This window comes from Thermobia domestica, chromosome 7, assembly GCF_964235325.1.
Source record: "Thermobia domestica chromosome 7, izTheDome1.hap1.1, whole genome shotgun sequence".
Taxonomy (NCBI): Eukaryota; Metazoa; Arthropoda; class Insecta; order Zygentoma; family Lepismatidae; genus Thermobia; species Thermobia domestica.
In genome coordinates this window covers 94,160,088-94,179,795 of record NC_137460.1, presented here as the reverse complement: position 1 = coordinate 94,179,795, position 19,708 = coordinate 94,160,088, and the positions used below count along the sequence as shown (strand labels likewise).

Here is a 19,708-nt window from a genome sequence, read left to right as displayed (position 1 = left end):
TATTATTTTTTTTTCTTCTGGTGTCGAATTTCCTTCTCAAATTTCACCCCAGTCAAAAATTCACGAGAATTTTCTAATTTCAAACTTCTTTTACTTTTTTCCCTGTAGCTTCCTTCGTTGTAGAAAGACCTCCTTATACTTGCTAGGTAGATACCTCGGATGGATACCTAACTGTTGACATCAATTGGACGGGCCTGCGCGCAGTGTTGCCAATTAGGGAAATTAAAATTTTCCTAAATTTGGGGAAAAATGAGAAATTTTTGTTTATAAATCCGTACCTATACGTCTGATTGCAAGTCAACTTACGCCAATCGAACATTTGTTCTTACTTAACAAACGCAAGTACAGATCGTTACAATGGGGTAATTAGGGAACGCACGAAAAATTCGTATTTAGGTTCTAACCCTTGATTTTTCTAGTTTTTCCCTACTTTTCTGTTTACAGTAATATATTTTTGGTAATTAGAAGTTTTGTTCCTTAAATATCGTCGTGTACCAATGTTTAATTTAAGATAGTTTGCGTCTGTCTGGTAGCAGTGTTACCAGCTACAGAAAATTTTAATTCCAGATTTTAGGGGGAAATTTTGGAAAAATTATCTGTTTTGTCTCTATTATTTCCCTCTTGTTGGCTATATCGGACCAAACGTACCAGTATCTGAAAGTCTCGTCTTTGCTCTACACAACGCATTATAGAAAGTTTCAATAGGATAATTAGGGGAAGTACAGTAGACCTTGTTCTCTAATTGGGAAAATAACTGTGATTGTTTTAAAGGTAAAATGAGGTATTTTTTTATTGAGATGCTTACTTTATTAGATATCGTCACAATACTTGTAGGATATATTAGAGGGATACCAAAGCTTATTTTAAGATAGTTTGTGTGTGTGTCTGATAGTAGTGTTGCCAGCTACAGAAAATTTTAATTCCAGATTTTAGGGCGAATTTTTTAAAAAAATCCCTTTTTTATTTCTATTATTTCCTTCTTGTTGGCTACATTCGAACCAGTGTCTAACAGCCTCATCCTTAGCCTACACAGCGCACCATAAAAAAGTTTCACTAGAATAATTAGGGAAAGTACAGTTGAGGTTTATAATAAACCATGTTCTGTAAGTGGTAAGAAAATGGTGAATTTCTGAGGTAGAATGAGATTTTTTTAAAAATTTCATGCTTACTTTGTTATATATCGCCATGATACTTGTAGGATATATTCTTGGAGTACTAAGAGCTATTTTCAGATAGTTTTCGTCTGTCTGATGGCAGTGTTTCCAGCCAAAACAATTAATTTCCGGTTTTATGTGGAAAATTCAGAAAATTTCCCTTTTCCCCTCTATTATTACCCTCTTACTGGCTACATTGAAACAAACGTACCACTACCTGAAAGCTTCCTCTTTGCCCTACAGAACGTACCATAAAAAGTTTCAATAGGATGCTATACTGCTGAAACTTATACAAGCTATACTGCTGTTACTTTTACTATTAAAATAACTACTTCCAAACTAAGGTACTCTTTATTTACGGACACGGGTACATGCACACAAACTTCAAAAGTACTTTACTAAATTTTATCCCCATGCTACTAAATAATATTCTTTACAGTACTTCTAACAAGCCCACTTGCATACTCCAACTTCATTCTTGCTCCCACGAACTCTTTGACTCATGCCAAAGCCGGCCATCCTCATATTCATCACAGACTATTGACAGTAGTGTCACACTCTTCACAGACTACTTGCTATACCACATTCTCCACAGATTACTCACTATTTAACTCTTCCACATTCTTCACAGATTATTTCCTATTACACTCTTTCACATTCTTCACAGACTATTCACTATTACACTCTCACATTCTTCACAGATTATTCACTATTACACTCTTCCCCCGTTTTTTTTTCTTTTTTACAATGACAATCCATTAGGTGGTCTCCTGATCCTTCCGGATCTTCTTGGTAGCTGCCAATCTTGCTGCTCTGCTGATGTTCTGCCATCTCCTGGATATCTTGTTGGTAGCTGCCTATCTGGGTCTCGTACTGGTGTTCTGCCATCTTCTGGGTGTTGTCTTGGTAGGTGTTGATCTTGCTCTCTGACTGATGTTCTGTCACTTTCTGAATTTAAGTTTGGACTTCTAGGTAGTTGTACGTGTTGTATATCTTCCACTGCTGCGTTTGTGAGCGGGTTTTTCCGGCAAAGGAACCATATATCCTCCTGACATTTTCTTGGCATGTTATCTTCTTGGTCTCCCTTTGCTTGCGGAAAAATTATTTGATGTCGATGGCACTTCCGTATTTTTCCTTGTATTCTTACCAAAAACACGACTGGGCTCATCTGCCTGACCAGTTTACCTTTGATAAACTTAGGAAAACGATCGCGATAGTTCTTCACCCAGACCACTTCATTCTTTGCTTGTTGCTCCACTTCTTTCCTGTCTTCCTTGCCGCGTTCAAACACTCCCTTCTGTACAACATTAAACATTGTGCGTGGTTGAAAATTTAACATCAATTCCGCTGGTGGTTTCCCTGTTGCCTTACTCGGTGTGAAACGAAGCATGTATAATATTTCTTTCAGCTTATGCTCTCCTAATCTACGGTTACATGTATATTTATTGTCTAAAAACTGTTTTCTTAAAAGCTGCTTTACTGTCTGCACGGCTTTTTCAGCGATTCCATTAGTTCGTGGGAGCAAGAATGAAGTTGGAGTATGCAAGTGGGCTTGTTAGAAGTACTGTAAAGAATATTATTTAGTAGCATGGGGATAAAATTTAGTAAAGTACTTTTGAAGTTTGTGTGCATGTACCCGTGTCTGTAAATAAAGAGTACCTTAGTTTGGAAGTAGTTATTTTAATAGTAAAAGTAACAGCAGTATAGCTTGTATAAGTTTCAGCAGTATAGCATAGGATAATTAGAGAAGCTGTAGCCCCGGCATATTTAATTTTTTCTTGTGAGGCGTAAAAAGTGTCAAAATTTCATGTGTATGACAGATTTTTTTCTTTCCCTCTTTGGATGGAAGCAAGCGACTTCAGGATTTCACTGTACCTTGTCAATACACCAAAAAATTTTTTAGGCAACTTGAACCCATATAGCAGCAGTGGTACTAAATACAAAAAATTTTGAAATTCGGTTAGGGAATTATTTGTAAATTTTCACCCCTACATTTCGCTCAATAATTTCCCACCCATTGGCAACACTGCAATGCCACTTACACCAAAAGATAGCCACATCCATTTTCTAAACAACAAGGCCTTAACCATATCAATCGAATGAATGGTTTTTGAGCAATAAGTCACTAACTGGAAATGTAGGAAAACGCCAAAAATGACCTTTGGCCGAAAGGAATAATCACACAATTTCGCTGGTATATAGGTGCAAAGAAACAAAAGATTTCTAAGTTACGAGGGCTTCGACTCAAGTTCTGTTGATTATTTCAATAATCTGCGACGTAAATCAATAAATAATAGTTGCCAGAAAAAAAACAGACATTTGAAAAAAAACATGAAAAAGAACGTTGTTTTTTATTGAAAAAAAACTTCACAGAAAAAAAACCGTTTTTTTACAACACTAGCTGTCACTTCCATCATTATCACTCTCCATCAGAAACACCATCGTTGTATACACTATCTTCTGTATTGGAGCACAGTATACCATGACATTCACTGCAAACTGATGAACATTCCAAACCATGTTTTCTACCTAAGCACCTTGAAGCACTGCAAGATTACATCTTATGATATCGAGCAGAGCTGGTGGTGCTGGTGGAAAATCAGAAAGTACTGGAAGGAGTTATCCACCCCATAACTGCCAACCTCAATCCTCAGGTAGAAGAGTTGTATTGCCTTTCCAATCCTGAACTTGGTAGTAGATTCGCAAGCTTTGGAATTTAGCAGCAGCTGAAGTCGGTGGAAGTGACTGGGCTTGAACAGCTTGAACCATATTTTTAACAACCTTTGTACTGAAGCATCTGTATCTGAGTTCATCTATGGTATCAGATGTCTTTCCTCCATACATGGCATAAATAGCATGTTCCCCGACAGTAATTATGTCTTCTTTCAGACAGTTTGCATTGTTGAATATTTCAGCATACTCCAAAAATTATGTATTTTTCATGCCAATCGCAAACAACTGTGATGTGGTGTCACATCCCAAAATCGCATGAATAAAAAGCAAGCCACTGCAAATATTTAATCCTAATGACGACTTTGTAGATTGAATGTTCCATTCTCGAATGTTGGTTGCACCACGCTTTGGTTCTGGTCTGAAGAAGACATTTTTATTATCCATTTTAACATAGAAACACAGGAGTATAAGGACATCAGTGTCGTCTGCAATGACAACATCATTTTGTTTAGACGCATGAACTGCTGTCTGGGCGATCAGAAGGTCTGCATCTCCTCGTGCATGTATTTTCTGACATCCAATACTTTCACTAAGCATCATTAAAAAACGCTGCTTATTCATTTCGTTTGACAGAAGTAGTTCTTTCTTCATTGTCAGTTTCATGTTCATAAAAAATAACGTTAGGGGAACTTTTACCTTCGCTCCTCCTAATATGAGTTACGTCCTTAATGGAAGGGCCATCCAAATATCCATCAAACACAATCACAACCGATTTACCATAACTTTCCAGAATGTAGTTTGTATAGCTATTACAGATATCTTAGAACAGCATACCAACTGACCACGATAATCGATGTAGTAAAGCACCTCCATCGAGTATATGTAGGGGTTCTGAAAGTGACATTTCTGTTGCAGACATTTGGCATTTCCCCACATTGGCGCAAATGGCATTGGCCAGAACCGGTTTATTTGCTTTCCATGGAAGAACTGAATAGACAAACAAAGATGCTGGATAGCTGCAGAGTTCATACTTGAATATGCTCCTCTTCTCTATGTCCCGTGTTTCAGAAACAAAAGCAAATCTTTGGAATATCAATTGTGGGTCAATATTGACGACATCTTAACCTACTTTAACATTCTTCGATCCCATGGTAACAGCCTGTAAATTTCGTTTGAATGAATAGTTCCAAATGTTCTGACCCTGCATGGACTGGACAATTAGATTACCAATTTCTTTTGCTTTGTCAACGTTGGCATTACTATGAGCAACCACTTTTGATGCCAAACTAGGCAAAAGTACATCAGGAATGAATGTGCTTCGATCTAATAGAAATGTCAAGATTTTCTTGGTATCTGAACACTCTCTTGTCTGGTGCATGAAGCTTCTTTGTGTTGTTCACTGGTATTGTACAAGACAGTGGTGAATTCTTGCATGGTATTGTTGACTTCTGTGCAAGGAATCATGGATTGAACCCATACTTATCGCTGTGCTTCTGGCATTCCTCTTCCTCTAGTTAACCCTCGTGTAGATTTCATGCTCCTCATCAATGCTTGTTCTATGATAAGATCACTGGAAAGACCTGCCCAATACTAGTTACTACGACGAGCTACATGTAAACCTTTTTGGAATTTGTCGAACACGATCGGGTGAGACTATTTAATTTCTTGCATTTTTTGAAGGTGTACTAAATTGTGCTTGTGTACAAATTGTGTCCTGCTGCCGCAAAGTATGGTAGCATATCCTTTAGAGTTAACAAATCTAGATTCCAGTCGCCGGTGTGCTCTGCCCGAAGGAAATTCTTTAAAATGTCGACCATTTTCATGTACTGTACCCATAAATCTACCGGTTCTGCTTTTCACCTTGGTACTTTCTAGTTTACTATTTATATCTAATAATAAGGTACTTGACCCATCTTCCAAATATTAATCTTCACCATCATCAGACATTACTTTATTATATATTTCTCCAACACTGACAATAAGACCATTCATCTCATCCGTTGCAGATTCAGTGCCATCTTCTATTAGCAGCTCCCGATTTGTGTCATTCTGTTCCTGACTGGTAGGAGTTATATATTGATGTGGCAAATGTAGTTTCAAAGCCTCTGATATTAATAATATGTTCAAAGCAGCATCTACTAATATGTATCATCTTCTTGCTCTTGATACAGCCTTCCCACTAAGCATATGAATTACTGCGTTACTGCCATATATCTGCTCCAAAATTTCTTTTAAACCAGGGTTAATCATTAGGTGACCTATACATCCCAGAAAGCTCATCTCCGTATGTAAATCTCCAAGTAGAAGGATTACTTCATTCAACTTACTTCCTTCGGCTTCATTTTCAATAATGCTTAAAGCTTTCCACCACAACGGTTGATCAATTGTTATGATTGGTGTGAAACTGTTCTTATTTGCTTGGTCATTCAGAAAGAAAAAAGTAGAGTATATACACGACATATTTGATAGTTCTCGATCAATAATAGTCAAGAATACAATAGACTACTTTCCTGGGTGCTGTGACCTTTATGAATCGTGTGCGTAAAACCAAACCAGCCTGGTCTTGGATATGCTACAAATGGTGATATTTTCCAAAGGATATCAGTCTGTAGTTTCATAGGCTCTTCTAAAGACATCATGCATTCTAACTCTTTGAACTTGAGTTCTGGAAGTGATTTGGGTGTCTGGTACTGTATAAGTTTTATTCTTCCTGCAGTACAAAGATCGTGTGTTGTGATTACCTTCTTGGGAACTGCTCTACTTACTATCTTTCCAGGAGTTACTACTGCTATGGAGCTCATACCATAGAAGGTGCCATGTAAAATGTTTGTAAATGGCTTAAAATAACGTTCATAGTTCCAAAAACTTTCTTTTCGATACAGATTTGAAGTTATTTGGAGGAATAATTGCATTTTATAGATTTTAAGAGTAAATCCAAGATGGCGGCCAATATGGCTGCTTTCCCATGCTCGGATTTCTGCAGACTTTTGATATGTTGTTGGGGATATTATTCCAAGTCTAAAATACCTTACTTTATTTCTTTTACAATTAGTTTGATGTTAAGCCCTTTTTTCACCTAAATTGACTGGACTATAGTTCTGTTATCACATCTTCATACATTAAAATCATGAAATCAAAATCTAGTCTTATTTGACATGTCATTTTAATTCTGCAAAAAGATAAGTAACAGGTTCAGCTTCCAAACATATTAAAACGTGCAAAATTTATGTGCATGTTCCAAAACATATTACAAGATTCAAAGCATATCACTTCTGTGCACTCTGCTTAGAAATGAAATTAGCAATGAACTAAAGCTGATTTCAAAAGTATCAGTATCTTCCACTAATATTGAATGATGCCTTCCTGTTGAACCAATTAGGAATTGGGGTACGCACAATCTTTAAAACACCGTGAATTGGAAGTAAGCACTGATGGTGGTGTTGCAATCTTGGAGGTGGAAATTTAGATCTAGCAGCCGGTACATGTGATTGCATAAAGTTTACGACAATTTCATTTAACTTACAACTGATATGTACAGCAAACCATCCGTCACACTCATACACACAGATGACAAACATCCCTCTTTGTAAGTTGTGAACTTGAATATTTTCCTGCCATTTCTGAGATCTTGGCTAAATAAATAAGATTTCTTTTTTCCTGCTCTCTAAAGTTCGTGTAAATATAAGCTCGCTAATCACTGAGAGTCCATATATGTGACTTTTGAATTCTTTCATTTTCTGTTAACGAAATTCTTACACTTCCTCTTTGGCCGATAGGATGAGGGCTGTTGATATGTATGACTTCACCACTCTTGTAAAATCTTCAGCATTCTGAATTGCAGCTGTACTTGGAGTGGAAAGATAATGTTGTGTAGCATGGTGCTTCACCAGATCCCCTACACCACTGCAGACCCCTTCCCATGATCACAGCTATAAATACTTAGTAGCGATTTTTGAAGTGGCGAATAATCAGAATGTTTTTTGTTTGTTTGTTTGTTTGCAAATCTTTCTTTCAGTTTAGCGTCCCAGGTTTATGCCCTTTAGGCTAAGGGAGACGATGATTAAAGCAAGTGAATGATGATGAAAGAATTGATGGAATGAGAAAGTGGAAGAAAACGGGAGTACGCTGAGAATAGCCGAGGACATGATGTTGTCCACCACAAACTTATTTGGTCGGGGATTGAACCAGGGACCCCACTATCATCACACATTAACTGCAAAACTTGTGGTCTTGTTTTGAAAATGTGTGGACCCTGTAAAAACTGAAACTTGGTCAATACTGCAAAGATACCATTGTACTTCTTGTGACAGAATCACAGACCAGTCCTCAGAAAATCAAAGTGAAACATTAAACATACGTAGTTGTTCAGCCTCTACACATCCTTTCACTTCAATAATGTAATGCTGTTGCAATTTCTTCAGATGTTACCGCTTTCACTGTTCATTTTCAAAGTTCGTCAATGAAGGTAACAATGGTAACAGTTTCCTATATGAGTTTATAACCTCAGAAGAATTATCTGCTATATTTTCCAGACCAAGTGTCTGTAAGAAGAGTCCTTCCTATCCAGGACAGTCACCACATTCCTGAAACGAACAGGTCTATCGTTGTACGTAGCAGACTACTACTAACGACTTTACATGTCCAACCACATCCCTTCAAGTTCTTTTACGTTACCACGCCAAGTTCAAAATTGAAATAATATATACATTGTACATCTCTAGGTGGCTATGGAACCACCCACTTCGATTGTAATGCATAAAAGTTTGACCTTCCAATGTGGAATATTAGATGTTCCTTCTTATTTATAGCAAATACAAAATCATCATCATCCACACTATGGGAGAGTTCTCTTTGTTTAGTTACTGTCATTGTTGATATCTTAAGAGTCTTCATCCCGGCGAAATTAAAATACCGCTAATTTTATAGTAATTATGTGATAGCTTTAAATAGATAAAAGATAATCGAAATGTGGAACAAGAGCGCCCTAGACAATATTATTTTACATGAGAAACCGTTATCACGACTCACTTATCTGCTTTCGATTTCGAGCCATTTTGAAAATCGGCATTTATTTTCGCGTTTCGAAGCAGCTGAAAACGGAAAGCCAGTAGGTGACTTGTGATAACGGTACCTCACGCAAAATAATATTGCCTAAAGCGCTCTTGTTCCATATTTCAATTATCTTTTACCTATTTGAAGATATCACATAATTACTGTAAAATTAGCGGTATTTTAATTTCGCCGGAATGAAGACTCTTAACAAAGCATTTAAAACATAGAAAGTCATCATTGGAAACATCCTGACTGACTTCAGCACTCTTGTCTCAATTGGAATAAAGTCTGATTTTTGCTAGTCTTATATATATCACTCTTTTATGGATATGCAAATAGTCGGCGCATTTTACTCTCCTGTGGCCCAATTCAGAAGTCATTTCAAACTCAGTCCCTTTCACAAAATATGTTACAGCTCAATCAATCAGTGGGATTCTCACAAAAGTCCACAGGTGCTGTTGAACCACAAATTTTTAGTGACAGTTGAACTGTGAATTCATGTGACTTCCCTTCTATATACTAGGCTAAACACAGAGAATTATCTAGATGGTTCCAGAATATTCTAGGTTCTATTACACTCTGGAATTATCTGAATTGCTCCAGAAGATTCTGTTACATACTAGGAATTATTTGGATGGTTCCAGAAGATTGTTACATTCTAGGAATTATCTGGATGGTTTCGGAAGATTCCGTTACATTCTGGAATAATGTGGATGGTTCCACATTGTTCCAGTTCTTTCATACTTTGGAACAATCTATGTAAAGAACATCTAGAAGAATAAAAACATTTCACCAGCTCCAACTTAGTTTAATTTATCTTTTTTATTCCATCATATTGGGGACATTGGTCCATGAGAGGATTATTTACCCAACTATTTAAAAAATTCTACAACTAAAATGTCATGTTCTTCTTTTCAGGATAGGTAGTACCTTTAAAGAAATAACTCCTATACAATTTTCAGAATTCTTGAAATTGTTGTTTCTGAGATAATAATAATAATAATAATATAGTTTAAAAACACACCAATCAAGATATTATTCACGATAAAACATGAATATTGTTTATAAAAGCTGTTATACTCGAAAGTGGAAGTTCGGGTTTTCAGAGAATGTAGTACTGTATGGTACTGACCAACAATAGAAAACAAATCAAAAATTTTGGGATTGCCATTTTTGATATATATATTATTTCTCCAAAAAAAAAAAAAAAAAAAAAAAAAAAAAAGGGTTACAAAGCAAGAATTTGGGCACATTCTTCCAAACGGATACTATCACTTTAAGCAGTAAATTATTATCCTTCAAATAAAACAAAAAGCAACAAAATTTTTTGAACCGTTCCAGAGATATAACATTTTAATATTTTGCCGAAAACCACACGTAAAAATGGCGCCCGAGGCCCATCTTTGGTAGCCTGTATCTCGGCTCAAAAATCTCTTTTTGGACACAAAGAAAAGGGGATCTCTTACTTTGTTGTGAATCTTAACATCTGTTAAATTTACTAGCATCTAAAACTATCAAGGTAACTTCCCCTCCTGCCTGAATTGACATGGAACATGTATTTTTTCTTCTTCATTCTTCTTTCACTAAAATGAGAATCACTTTAATCTCATGTTAACCTTCCATTTATGTTAACTTACAGCTTTTGTCTCATAAAGAGCTATCTTCTGAATTGGACTGATGATCGGGTTGAACATAAAATCCGGGGGAACCATCTTGGCTTCTCCTGGAAAAAAAAAAAAAAAAAAAAAAAAGTGTGAATCACAATAAAGAAAGAAATAAAGTCAGAGCACGTGAAATACAAATATTAGCACATTTAAAATAAGCTAAATGAAAGGCTGACAATCAATCCTGCAGGATTAGTTTTCCTTGTTGGAGATCTTTAAGGAATATACAGACAGGTTTATTATTCTGGGAACAAACTGCCCTGCCCTAATTCTCTGGCTCCCACATTTCATAGAGGGTTACACAAAGAATCCTTTTGACCAATCATATCTAATAAAAATTGTAAATGTCTAGATAATTTGTGGAATGAAGAATATTTTAGTAATTACATGCAGGCATCCATATGAGTAATAAGAGTGGACAGTTGCTAACACAATGTGAGCTTTTCAAATGTTTCAAGCAAGTTTTATGCAACAGAAAGCTATTTTACATCCATTACATATTTGCAACCTTATTTTCAATCTATACGAGAAAATGTAGGCTAGACTGGTACGCACATGTAAGAAGAATGAAAAATCATCCTCAGTACGCATTCATTATGTATATTTTTACATTACTATCTGGACTCCAATCACTGATAGCTTTTCTTACCGTAGAAACGTTATTAACATACAACGTTAGCTACAAACACAACCCTGAATTTACTTTAAAATAACCGCGTTGAAAAGTTAATGAAGGGTTCAATGTTTGAAAAAGGAAACAAAAATATTTTAAACCTTGGGTATTAATTCCGTCGACACCCAAGAGGCTTGGTTTTACATAACTATTTATTATTTTTATATGCATTATTTGTTTACATATTTTTATGTATAAACAAAAAAAGAAAATTTCAAGTGAATGTTTAACAACTACCGGTACTGTTGTGTGAATGCAAGTTAGTTTTACAGTTTTCTGGCTTAAGTAAATCTTTAGATTTTTTGGGCACAATTTCAAAAAGTTCTTCTTCACTTCTGTTTGAATGAAAGGCATAACAGGAAAGCAAAACATTATGGGATAGTACGCTAACCTTTCCAGTAAGTTCTTTTAAAATAAATTCAGGATTATTTTTGGTGTCAACGAAGTATAATAACAATTTTCATCCCGTGCAGACTGATTATATCAGACCACAAAAAAAGTAAAAATTCATTAATGAATACGTACTGAAGATGAACATAAACAGTCGTCGAAACCGACAAGTTAAAAGCACTGGTGTTTGGAAAGTATGTTCAAGATCAATACTTTAACCTTCAATACGCTTCCTATTAGTTTAGTAAAGGATTCGGAGAAACTTGCTAATGGAAACTATAGGACATATTTATAAATTAAAAGTCAGGGAAACCTTGTACACTGCAGATCAGGCACTATACAAAACGGGAACTTTTCGCGATAAGATTGCATATATTCAAATAAAAGCCTTCTGATACACGACCGGTAATTTAACATATTATTTGGTTAACAGCGTACTCTGTAACTTTCTCTGTACACATCATACTTTACAAAGATACAAGATTTTTCAAGAACAGATGCATGTACAAGTTCCACATTAAAAAAAAAAAAAAAAAAAAAATCACAACTATTACTCTTAATTCATACTAAATGTTGCAATTATACAACTCATTACTCTATTTGTACAGTGTATGTTTAAAGATCACCGCAAGGAATAAAAATTGTAAAAATTAATATCCTTCCGCTGGGACGGTTCTAGAATCCTAGTTCGCACATACAGGTAAAGGTAAGTTAGTATCCAGGTGGCACCTTTCTTTATCAAAGCTCAATTCTCAATTCACATAGTAATGTCGAGCGAGTGAAGGCGGGTTAGTAGCCAGGTTGATTTCTTTCTTTATTACAACTCAGTAGATGCGGACCAGTGTTATAGAACCCTGTCCCGTTTTTTAATTATTTCTTTATCTTTCGCAAAATTATCAGATTAAACAATAACATATTACGCTCATTCAGCACAGATGAAGTTAAGGTGGCTACAACATGCGAACATAGATAATCTTTATATATTCCAATATACACTTATACTTTACAAACTCATACTCTATTACTTTCCAGTTCTGCTCGCATACATGGATTCGTATTGTAACTAACTGTGGAATGTGAGGTCCTGATAAAGCGAAGACATATCAGTAGGACAGGTTAGGCATCGAACGTACTGGAGCGTAAGCTACTCGAATTTCTATGTTGTTGTCCTGTAAAGTTGTACACTTTTAAATAAAAAAAAAAATAAATAAATAAATAAAAAATTAAAAAAAATTGAAACACGCTTACGTTAGTTCATTGTCACATTTCTTGTTTGGGTCAACTCTACTCTACTCTATCCTTTTAAAGCGGCTCTACTTGTCGATGAGCAGCTGGAGGGTGTACTGTAAAATTTACCCTTTCTTTCTTCAAATGTTTCTTTCCTTCATTATAAATCCTAATAAATCCCTTTTTGTAGTGTAAGATAATACCAATTTTCGTAAGGATTAACAATATAAGAACATTATATAACACTAAAACTAAAACTTTTTTCCCAAGCTTTCTACGTTCTTCCCTTGTTGGAACACGCTAATACTTCACTTGAAACAGGCAAACTTACCGCACCAGAAATAACTAATCAAAAACTGTAACTCTCTTACTAGTTATCTCCTAATGCCTTCCAGACTTTTTTTTTTTTGTGCCTACCCACTAACTGAGTACAGATCTACAATAAGCCTACAAAATTATACGCCATTAAAACGATCACTATTAAGAGAAGGACAAACCATAGCAGAAACACCTGTGGTAGGCTGTTATGAGATAGCAATGCATCTCTTATGGTTCGGGGCAACTTGAAGCTAGAGCGCCCGCGCGGGTGTGCAACCATATGAAGTATGGTAGTCGCGTTAGCGAAGGTACGTAAGAAAAAAAAGTCACGTGCTAAAAACAACAGGGTTTGCACAAAAAAAAAAAAAAAAAAATAGCTGGGTCCATAAGGGTTTTCTCTTATATTTTCGGGTTTAATTAGGTTTTCTTCGTAATATTTCAATGTCTTTGAGGTAAAAGTGTTAAATGAAATTTATATTTCAAAATTGTCACTGTTACAACTTGCAACAATTTTCTATTCACTGCCGTTTTGAAAAAATGGCCGCCATTTTGAAATTTTATATTGGATCGCAGACAAATTTTAGACAGCAAATTTAGTGTGTCGCGTGCTTCTAACCTAAAAAATTTCAACTTAAAAGTCCGAAAATTGCACCCTGCAGCGTGTATATCCACTATTTTCAAAAATGGCCGCCATTTTGAAATTTTACGTTTGATCGAAGCCAAAATACGTACTGCTAATTTAGAGTGTCTCGTGTTTCTACTTTGAAACTTTCAACTTGAAAGGGCGATAATTACGCTTTGTAATCTGGATACCCGCTATTTTCAAATTTTATGCTGGTATGCCGTCAAAATCTATACAGGAAATTTAGTGTCCCGTACTTGTACCCTGAAAATTATAACTTAAAAGACCGAAAGTTGTACCCTGTAGTGTGTGTGGTACAGGCAGACAAACGAACAAATGTAGACCGAGTCATTCCAAGAGCTTCAGTGACGTTTGCCAAATATGAATACCATATATATTAATTTAAAACAAAGATATTCATGTTTTATAAAATAAGTGTTTCTAAATGTCTTATATGAAATTAATATCTTTGAGCGTAAAATAAATGGCTTTATTGTTGAAGTTCACTTACGATACTTCGCGCGTTCAGTTGCGGGAATTTCTCGAGCACCTCTTTCACGACGGGTTTTGCCCGAAAATGTAGCATTCCTTACTGTACATCGAAACTTCCACTAGTAGAATTCAGCAGTTGAAATAGTAAGCGTTACGTAGTCTTCGGAACCCCGATCATTAAGCTTCTTATATTTGACAAGAATGTTCACGCTCTTGCTGGTGTTGATTCTACGGAATGCTTATTTGAAGAGTACCAACAAATGAAAGATGAAATGAAATGAAATCTTAAATTTTACGTCCCTCTATTACGCCGGTTAGGCCAAAGAAGAAGACGATGATGAGAGATGAGTGAAAATGGTGGAATGAAGAAAGTGGGAGGAAAGGGAGAACCCTGAGAAAACCCACAAGCACGGTGTTTGGAGTACCAACAAATGACCGAACTAAACTATTGTTATTGGAATATCAAATTTTACTGAAAGAAATTTGTGTTACAATCAGAGGTAAGAAATAACACTAATAGTTTTACTAATGTATTTACATATTTACCTATCCTGTATGATTTATGCGGTACCATGTGTTCTTACACTATACCCGTTTAAATGCATACCTTCCGTCGCGGACGCAAGCCCCGCGGGGCCCCTGCTGTGCTACTGCTCTGACTTAGATCGCATTTTATCTCCTATAGCTCTTATTGATCGCTCAGCACTTTATATATGCCAAAAATTGTTTCTTAGGGTATGCTATATTCGCTTTTATAGCATTCATCCTATCCATACGCGTATTTATACCCGCAAGAGAAAGTCCTGGTAAAATGAATATGTAGCCATGAATACAACTCTTACCCTAAGAAACAATGTCCGGCATTACTCGAACAGAGGATTCCACCAAATTTTGACACATTTCTTACATTTTCAGGTCAGGTTAGAACCCTGCACCGCTTTTTTAACGAAGTACGCACATAATGAGAAGTCCCATTACTATATGCAGATCGACTTCAGGAGGACCCGGTATACATACAGTATGGACATATGGCATAAAAAAACTAAAATGCATAAAGCACGAACCTAGTTGCGCTATGTAACCACTCAAAAGCACGAACGCTATCTAAGCGAGGCGGGACAGGCGCGTTAGCGACGGTGGGTATACGCATAAACGAGGACAGTGAAAGAACACACACTTACAATAATTTTCTATGACTCAAAATTCATTTAAATATGCAGTCGACTGACAGTAATTACTTATATTAACACGCTCGTTCCTTCACGAAAAATGTTTCACATCGTATTTTACCTATAAATTTTCTACTTGGCAGAACCATCTCCTCGAGTGAATCCCAATATCTGAAGCATTATAAGTGAAAGTTGAAATGAAATCTTTTAAGTTTTACGTCCCACTCTTATGCCGGCTAGGCTAAAGGAGACGGTGATGATGATAAATGAATGAAGAAAGTGGGAAAAAACGGAAGAACCCCGAGGAAACCCACGCACACGGTGTTTGTTCACCACAAAGTACACTTGCTACGAGCTGTGATCGAACAACATTATGAGTAAATTTTGTGATGAAACAATCGTGCAGGTGTAGTTTTGGCGCACCACTAGAAATAATTGTTGAAAAGCTGTACCTTTTTCACAAATCTAAATTCTTATTGTCTCCTAAAAGATTTGCGCTGGGCGAATGAAAATAGCTCACTTGGTAAAATGAAAGGGGTCTACCAGAGATAATTGCTGAATAATTACAATTCTCTTTCGATTTGCGTATAGTTTTTTTTTTTTTTTTTTTAAATGTACGGCATAATAAGTACACTGTAAAAGCACAAACCAACCTGCGCTAGGTGGCCACTGTAAGCACGAATGCTAACTAATCGAGGCAGAGTAGGGCGAAGCCGGAGGTCTAGCGCAGCAAAGCGTCCGAAGGGAGCAGGCGCGTCAACGATGGTGAGTATACACGTAAGCGAGGACAGTGAAAAAGAAGTGAATTTTGGCAAATATGCGAGTCTCAATAGCACTTGTCATTGCTTTACACTAGTAACGTTCCACTTGTAAACATAAAATACAGCGTCTGGACACTGTGCAAAAAATACACCGCCGGCGGAAATTAACATCTAATAGAGTCATCTTTCATATGCACTCGCTTATTTTGTCCACCGTAAAGCACTTGTAACAACTTTACACTAGTAACCCTACACTTATAAATCTAAAATACAGTTTCATTATTCTGTATAAAATTTTGTCGCCTGCAGAAATATATCTTCTTATACAAAGTATTCAATTTCACCTGTATATCTTCCAAAATGTGGTGCGCCAAAACACCAGCATCGAAATAATTGCATATAACAGGGTAGCACGTAATCATTTCCAGGGCATATTAGTTTGTACTCTTACTATCAATTTGTACGCAATTATTTGGGGTTAAATTCCAACCTTCCAAGGTAATAGTATACATGAGAACCCCAATTTGGACGTTCGTTTCCAGCAAAAGTTTGAAAATTTACAGGGAAGATATGGATAATTCGACTGTTTGTGTGCTTGATAATATATAAGGTTCTCGAAAAATGTGTTTATTTGTTGTATATAAGCGGTTATAAACATGGGACTATACGGCAAGCGAAGGGAACTACTTGGCGCGGCGCAAGGTAACCGAACAGTTGGATTGTGGGAAAGTAAGTTTTAACATTTGTGAAGCAATACATTGATAACGAGCAAAATCTTCTAAAAGTCTGTGAAGAGCACGGATTAATGAACCTAATAACAAATTGCAGAAAATGTGGAAAGGAGATGACAGCGAAAAAAAAGTGGCGAAAGCGGACGCCCAACTTCGGAGTAAATGCCAAAATGCTTTATTAGTTTGATGGGTCATGCTTAATGTGCATTCAAAAAATACCTCAATCCTCAATTTTACCTGTAAATTTTCCAGATTCTTGTGCTTTAAATGGTGAGCACTATATCACTATAAAGAACAATAGTTGTTCAATAGTTTAGCAGCTTGTACTGTCAAACTTATAAACAGAACGGATTGAATAGTAAATCAAGCAACAAAAATTAACTGCTCTTTAACTCTTCGTAATATTTTAACACGTTTCATAGAGGCTTAGTATTCAAACACATTTATAAATAAATAGATAACCCAACACGAACACGTATTCGTAAAGGAACCACCTGCAATCAGGGTTGCCACACTCGAGACTCGCGATGATGCCAAACACGGGTCTGAATTATGCTAGATTTTTGTAAATTATGCCAGATTTTCAAATTATCTTTCCTAACTAATTTTAAAGACCCTCCCGTACTTATCTTCATTATTTCAATGAAGTGTTTAAACTGTATTCATGTACAAAGCTAATATGACGCTGTCAGGAATGATAATGAAATAAATTGGTAAATGGCACATTATAGGGAAGGAAGGTCGAATTTATTTTTTATGAATGGATAACATTTTAAGAAATATATACACAACATCCCGCTTCCGACACAGGCCTGAAGCATTTCTTTTAGTGTATTACTAGCTGTCCCCTGACGTTTATATCCCTCCCCTCTCAAGTTGCAAATTGAAAGGGACAGAAACATCCCAGATAACCAAACATTCAGGTTTCAGTTGACAGTAATGAAACTATGGGTAAGTAAATATGATTTGTAGTGTCATGTTTTGCTATTTTTGAACATTCTCTGAATTCAACAATAAATTACCACCGCGGAAATACTGACTGGTCTCATTGTTCCAACTATCGCTTCAACTAAGAAGAATAATTCCCGACGGTCCTTGAACCATCTAAATCTTAGTACTTTTTCTGTTCATCAGAGGGAAGAATGAAATTATGCTAGATTTGGCCAAGATGCTAAAGTCAATATGCTAGATGCTAAATGCATGTGAATTATGCTAGATCTAGCACCAAGATGCTAGATATGGCTTCACTGCCTGCAATCATCTGTTTTTTGAAGACAGTTGAAGGGCGAATTGCGTTATCCATTGCATTCATTCTCCTCAGATACAGATCCCGTACCTGTCATCGCTAAATTCTGAGTACAGCAACGAAACAAAAAATCAAATAAAATCATAATAACTACTATGTGGAATATCACAAACTAAAACACAACTTTTGGGTTGCATTCACATAAACTATTACAGAATGTATGAATGAATGAATGATTATGATTTAATGGGAGTGCAAGCAGCGAAGCTATTTGTATCCGTCACGAGCCCTAATGCGTAATGGTTTGCATCCACGCAATGCAAAATCTTTCATTTAGTTTGCGATTGCGATAATATGCATAGCAGTTTGCAAGTTTTTTTTGCAAGTTTTGTGTTACTTTACTTTCCGCAATGTTTGCAAAGATTTGTACAGAACCAGTCCCTATCATATTTCTCATCATCAATTAGAAGTTTAATTAAAGTGAAGCCTGTCAGAAGATCACAAGCTGAAGTAATGCGGTTTGTAATACTGTGTAATTATCATTACTAATTATCTTCTAGAATAAGGTTTTCCATTAAAGTGCGAATTTAATATTTCAATTCAAAAAAAAATGTAAAACATTTTTATAAATTGTCCTTTAAAATATTTCTTGAAACGCTTCCCAATATATATATATATATATATATATATATATATATATATATATATATATATATATATATATATATATATATATATATAAGAGATAGAAATACCAGCTGAATTTTCTGTGAAAAGAACGCAATTTGACTAGTTCACTTCACAAGTGTATCTGAATGACGTCTACCTTCGTCTAGTGATAATGTAAAATAATGCATACTGATAGGTTTATGTGATCTGTGTATGCAATACTGCAGTGAACGGATATATGCAATGATGGAAAAATTAAGAGCGACTCATGTAATTTTACGCATTTACAAGGTTTAATAAGAAGTTTCTTCATAACGAAGTATAAACATACAATTAAATATACATCAATTCAAAGATTTTATGCAGAATACAAATTAACTTACAGGAGTTACCTATATCTGCCATAATGGGTGATACTTCACTAAATGTGACCTAAATGAAACACAAATCAGCCTTTCCGAATGCACATTTCATGACCGACCCTGTTTAGCTTACTGTGAGGGCCGCATTCTACTATTTAATCAACCTCTCAACCGTACAGTACAACTCTGCTGTCCATTCTTGTTGTGTAGGTGTTGAGGATTACGCAGATGGAGTGTTGAAGTTGTCAAACATGAAATTGTACATTTTAGGGGATAGACTTTTTAATCAGCTTTGTCAACCTTTTGTTATTACATAGATATTATTATTATTATTATTATTATTATTATTATTATTATTATTATTATTATTATTATTATTATTATTATTATTATTATTATTATTATTATTATTATCGCGTCTCGGCCTTTGGCCCCGTGGTTGCTCATTTCTTTTAAGGTCTTTTCCTTTTTTCTGGCCAATTACCATCAATGAGCAACTGTCCCT

At 35.7% G+C, this 19,708-nt stretch overlaps 1 protein-coding gene across 5 annotated transcripts in view; it reads right to left on the bottom strand.

The window, feature by feature from the left end:
* The window catches only part of FIG4 (polyphosphoinositide phosphatase FIG4), a 161,249-nt gene extending 141,977 nt beyond the window's left edge, over nt 1-19,272 (bottom strand). Inside the window, exons 1-2 of one of the 5 annotated variants that reach the window (XM_081765046.1) lie at nt 19,234-19,272; nt 10,517-10,599 (exon numbers count right to left, since the gene is read on the bottom strand). In XM_081765046.1, coding sequence (XP_081621172.1) covers nt 10,517-10,599; nt 19,234-19,246 — 96 coding nt within the window. In that variant the 5' untranslated portion in view covers nt 19,247-19,272. Of the gene's footprint in view, nt 1-10,516; nt 10,603-15,555; nt 15,761-17,163; nt 17,429-19,233 lie in introns of those variants that run through there. The other 4 variants (XM_081765047.1, XM_081765048.1, XM_081765044.1 and 1 more) reach the window with 4 other exon arrangements.
* Nucleotides 19,273-19,708: the final 436 nt, after the last annotated feature.